This window comes from Lynx rufus, unplaced genomic scaffold, assembly GCF_022079265.1.
Source record: "Lynx rufus isolate CCGP_SWC_20201006 ecotype Redwood Valley unplaced genomic scaffold, mLynRuf1.p SCAF_17, whole genome shotgun sequence".
NCBI classification, from domain to species: Eukaryota; Metazoa; Chordata; class Mammalia; order Carnivora; family Felidae; genus Lynx; species Lynx rufus.
Genome location: NW_025814831.1, coordinates 598,188 through 603,396, shown reverse-complemented (window position 1 = coordinate 603,396; position 5,209 = coordinate 598,188). Strand labels below are relative to the sequence as shown.

Genomic DNA, 5,209 nt, shown 5'->3' with positions numbered 1-5,209 from the left:
TATCCATAGGCACTTGTGCCTACCTTTTGATTGATTTCACTGGGGGCTACTTTCAGCCTCATAGTCTCAGTCTCCCACATTCGGAAATTTGCTCTCCAGAGAGGCACAGCTTGCACTGGCTGGGATCGAATCCATGTCCCTTTCCCTGACAGCTCACAGACACCCCAGTGTGGGACAGGCAGTATGAGTGGGTGGTAGCCCTCCATCACCCTGAACCCATATTGTGAACAGGAAATGAGAGGTCACCTGAAGAATGAGACAAAGCTCAGTGTGCAAGAGCACAGTTTTGGAGAAAATTCATGAATTTGTCCCTAAAGGAGCTTGTGGCAACTTCTCTTATTTCTGGAACCAGAAACCTCAGCCCAAGACACAGCTGCTGACTCAGGTCTTCTGCACAGAGTCTTAGGCACCGTTTGGGCTCTTACAGGCTTACACAAATACATAGAGGCCACAACCATGCAGTTTTCAAGTTTTATTTCAGAGTTCTGCTCAGTGACGCATCAGAGACCTGGTGTCAGGTCCATGATGTGCCTGTGGACCCCTGTGTCTCCCGCAGACCCCTGGAAACGTGGATGTTAGCTGTGCCGCCTCATTACTGTATTTTCACAGATGAGCCACGTGGATTGTCTATAGTTGTTTAGGGGTCTGGAGGCTGAATTATGCATTGTCTTGATCAACAGTCTCTTCCGTAACTTTCTGTCTGTTGATAGTTCTGACATTTCCGGCAACACCAAAGAGGAATGCAGCAATTAAGACATAGATTCTAGCAAAGATCACTCTGAGATATACCACGGATTCACGACTTTGCCTGACTGACCGCATTCTTCTTGGAGGGGGTCCACTGTCTGTGCTCCCACCAGTGCCTCGTTCAGTGCACCACGGGGGATCCCAGCCTACGTGGCAATGGCAGTTCCTGTTATTGTTGCATATCCCTCTGTGACTGCATTTCTCCGGGATACAGTCATAGTTCAGCTGAGCCACACTGCCATTGCAGTAGGTATCCTGACAGAACTTTCCAGGAGCACAGGGGGTACCGGTTCTCACATGACCAATATTGGTTGTTCCTGTGCTATGATGCGAATCCAGCCCAAAACACCAGAACCCTGAGATCTCAGACTGATGAAATCCAACATGCTCTTGCAGCTGAGAGAGATGGGTGACGTTACTACACTGCAGCCTTCCACACTGCATGTCTGTGGGGGAACAGGGTTTAGATTTGAATACTCCTGGGTCTCTTCTGCAGTGTCCATATCGGCTGCCTTTTTGATTTATGGTATAGCAGACATTTTCAGCCTTCACAGCATTTCTGCCAAAGATTTCTTGGCAGTGCATAGTGCGGTCAGTGCAGTTTCCATGATAGCAGTAGCCCTCTTCAGTGCACGGGGTTCCATCTTGCATATAGAAGTCATCGGGGCACTCCACGGACACCCCACGGCAGTATTCTGGAAGATCACATATATTTTGGATTGGCCTGCAGAGTGTCCCAGCATCGGAATAGGTGCAGTTTGTACAGCATCTGCCTGTATTACATTTGCTGCCAGGGGTTAGAATACAATCACTCGTACAGCAGGGATTGTTGTAGCACTGCTTGAAGGAGCCACAGTCACACTGCTTACCTGGCTCCACTCCATAGTTTCCACAACGATCGTGAGTCAGGCTTTTATTGAAATAGGAAAGTCCTGAGTCAAATATGCACTCACAAAAATTATTCACCACTACATGCTGCATATGAATGAAGGAACAGTTACTGAAAGAATCTGTCATAATAGGGTATTGATTCATAATGCAGGTAGACCTCCTCTGGCATGCACAAAACAGATTGTCATAAAAAATACCAATAGATAATGCAATTTTTTGTGCTACTAACACAGACAAGAATAAAAAATGTCTGCCTAGAGAAGCAAGCGAGATGATGGATTTTGATCCACATACCGCATATGTGGCTGGCTGAAACTGAAGTTCATGTGGTGCATCTTTATTCATAAGTAAAGCTGTATGTTTGTTTTAAAAGCACGAAACAAGTGCCTTCAAAGTAGATATGATTCGGACTCCCTAGCACCTGAAAATTGTTCAAGACAAATGGATCTTGCAGATTATAAATGACCATGGAGGAAATATAGTGCCTTACATCAATACCTTGAAGCATTGAGTCAAACTAACAAGCCTTGTGAGGAATCGGGCACATTTTGACACGTTGTTGAACACACTATACATTGTTTTGGAACCGAGAACAAGTCCTTTCAAAATTCCATGATGGGATGAATACAACTTACTAGAGATCCTGGGGGCTGCACTGATATTTGCTTGAGAGAACAGGGGGTTCCTATCCCCCTCATAACCCAGGTTATAAGTAGGTCCCGTTGCATTGGTGTCTGCCACTATCTGAGAAACAACGTGTTCAAACCGTTGGGAATCGCTGAGGGGTCTGATTTCATAGGCAAGGTCATCCAACTTCATGATACTTTCAAGGCCCCCATAGCATGTGTCCATGGTGACCATGGAAAGAGGAATCTCCTCCAGGTAGCCGAGGTAGTAACAGTCTGGAGGGATGAAGGGGTAGTCCATCTGCAAGGCTCCCTGATCATCCTGAGTCATCATCAGCAAATGTCTGGACCAAAAGAGTTTCTTGTGCCTCATGTGGATAACATGGCTCTTGCCCCCAAAATGCAGGCTATAGGACAGCCAGCCAGGCATCTGAATGCCCTTGCCATGGTGCAACTCCTTCTTGGGAATTACCACCTCAGAAGAGATGTAGCACCATGAGGGACGACCTTGAGAACCTTGGACAGGAGCCAGCAATGCCCAGAGTGCAAACAGCAAGAGGGGTGCCCTCAGGGTGACCTGGCCCTCTGCCAGCCTCATGCCCCTGCTCAGGGACATCTGCCAATGAGAATGATTAAATGGAGGATCCTCAGCAAAGCCAGGTCTAGACCATCAGACTGAACAGAGTGTTGTACCGGGTGGCCAGCACCCTACACCTCGGGGCCACCTGTGGGGTTAGGTAACAGTCACAGGGTGTGGCATTGGGTGACCCTGCTCATCAGTTCACCTGGGGTGGATGTGGGAGAGTCAGGTGGGCCATGGTCAAGAGTGGTCACATGGACATGGGTAGGGACTTGGACCCAGAAACACGGCTCTATTCAACACATTCCATCTTTTCTCCTTCTACTTGGATACAGGATATGCAATTATAACACACTGAACTTCTCTACCAATTCCACGTCCTGTGTTACTGCTGGGTCACTTTCTCTGGATGACTGCTTTTCCTTATTATGGAGACCAATGCTTCCTACTTCCATGGGATATGGAGGTAGACTGTCAATTTTACCTTTGTACGTATTGAAAAACATCGCTTTGTAATTTTACATGTCTTATTCTGGTTGGCTATTAGTTTGCAAGCCATTTGATCCTTTTGGTTGTTGCTTTGGAGCTTCCTCTGAGTTTACTGAGGAAACATTTCCCAGTATTCTGTGTCATGATTGGTGAAGTACAAGGTTGTATTTTAGTTTTTTCTTATGCCATCTGGTGAGAACAGTAAGTACTGCTGAACATGTGTGATCCCCACGGGATTTCCCCTCTAATCCCTTATTGTGGTTCTTTCCTGGCCTCTGGCAGTCTTCTCCCATGCCTGTGAGTTTCTCTCCTCAGGTGGAGATAGATGCAGGGGAGTTGAGGTTACTTTGGCAGCTTGCACTATGGAGGCTGCACATGATCGAAAATGGTTTGACCATGGAACGCCCTTGTTTAAGTACTGTCTAGTCCTTTAAATTCCCCTGGGTTGGGCCGAAACCCTCAGAGTTGGCTTTTGGAGAAGAGTCTGCCTTTTCTCCGGGTGGCTGGCTTCCTAAATAAAGCTCAACTTCTTTTCCCACCAAAACTAAAACTTTGAAAATTGACCTTTCCAGAAATACTCAGCTGAATTTGGGATTTGATAACAATACAATGGAGAGTGGAATGGCATTTTCCAGGGGCTGGCAGGGAGGGGCGATGAGGAGTAGATCTCAAGGGCTATGATTTTCTGTTACACAAGATGATTAAGTTCTAGAGGGGTCTCCACAACATTACCCCTGTAATTAACAATACTGTACTGTATGGTTCAAATTTTGTGAAGAGTGTTGGTCTCATGTTCAGTGAGATCTTAACACAAAACAAAAGTGGAAGACATGAATTTTGCTTCTCACATGACAGTATGCTGAACTGCATGGGCACACTCTACTGATAACGTGAAAATAATTTAAAAACATTTACATAGTTTGAATACTAACCCTGAGGATATGTCATTTACAATATCTTCTTCCATTCCATAGGTTGCCTTTTAGTTTTGTTGATTTTCTCCCTCACTGTGAAGAAGCGTGCTATTTTGAGGTAGTCCCAATAGTTCATATATGTATGTATTTAATTTTCTTGTTTTATTTTTAATTTAAATTCAAGTCTTCAGTCTTTGAGTTCCACGTTTACAGGAAGTTGACTTGTCATGATTAACTTTATGGGTTATCTTGACTGAGTCATGGGTGCCCAGATTCACCACTGTTTCTGTGGATGTCTGTGATGTATTTCCAGAAGAGATTGGCATTTCCTTCCATGGTTTCTGTCTGGGCATCACCCATTCCATTAAGGTTCTGAATAGAATCTGATGCAGATGGAGGAAGAATTCCCTCATTTTTACTTCCCATGTGCTTGTTTGAACTGGAACAGTGGTCCCCTCTGGCTCTTGTTATGAGAGTTATATCATCAGATCTCTACGTTCTGAGACTAGACCCTAGTTCAGAATCAGACATATTACACCACTGGTTTTCCTGGGTCTCCAGCTTGTGACGATAGATCATGGGACTTCCCAAACTCTTTAGTCATGGAAACCAATGTTCTTTGGGTTCTGTTCCTCAGAAGAATCCAGACTAATACATGGAGATGATTTATCTCTTGTTTAGAGGAATTGAATAAAGCTGTAGCTCATTTAAAGTCCTGAGTAGCAAGTGCCAGGAGAGAAGTTGTTTGATTGGGACAAGTGCTGGGGGAAGATAATGGGGAGCTGTGGGATCCTGTGGTCCTGGCTGCACAGGGAGTGCATCTGAGACTCCTCTAATGGTTCAGCTGTTGTGCCTCAGGAAATCTGTAATTCACTCATGATGAGGGACAGGAGTAAGCAATGCAAACAACTGTGTCTTTTGTGCATGTTAGTGCAGTTTTCCTTTGACAACAGGTATCTAAT

The 5,209-nt window shown here is 45.2% G+C and overlaps 1 protein-coding gene across 1 annotated transcript; it reads right to left on the bottom strand.

Annotated features, from left to right (window-relative positions):
* Positions 1-657: 657 nt before the first annotated feature.
* On the bottom strand, positions 658-2,880 carry LOC124512445 (disintegrin and metalloproteinase domain-containing protein 21-like). Its single transcript, XM_047079925.1, is given in 3 exon segments — positions 658-2,001; positions 2,003-2,154; positions 2,157-2,880. Coding segments are annotated over 3 exon segments (2,220 nt in total).
* Positions 2,881-5,209: the final 2,329 nt, after the last annotated feature.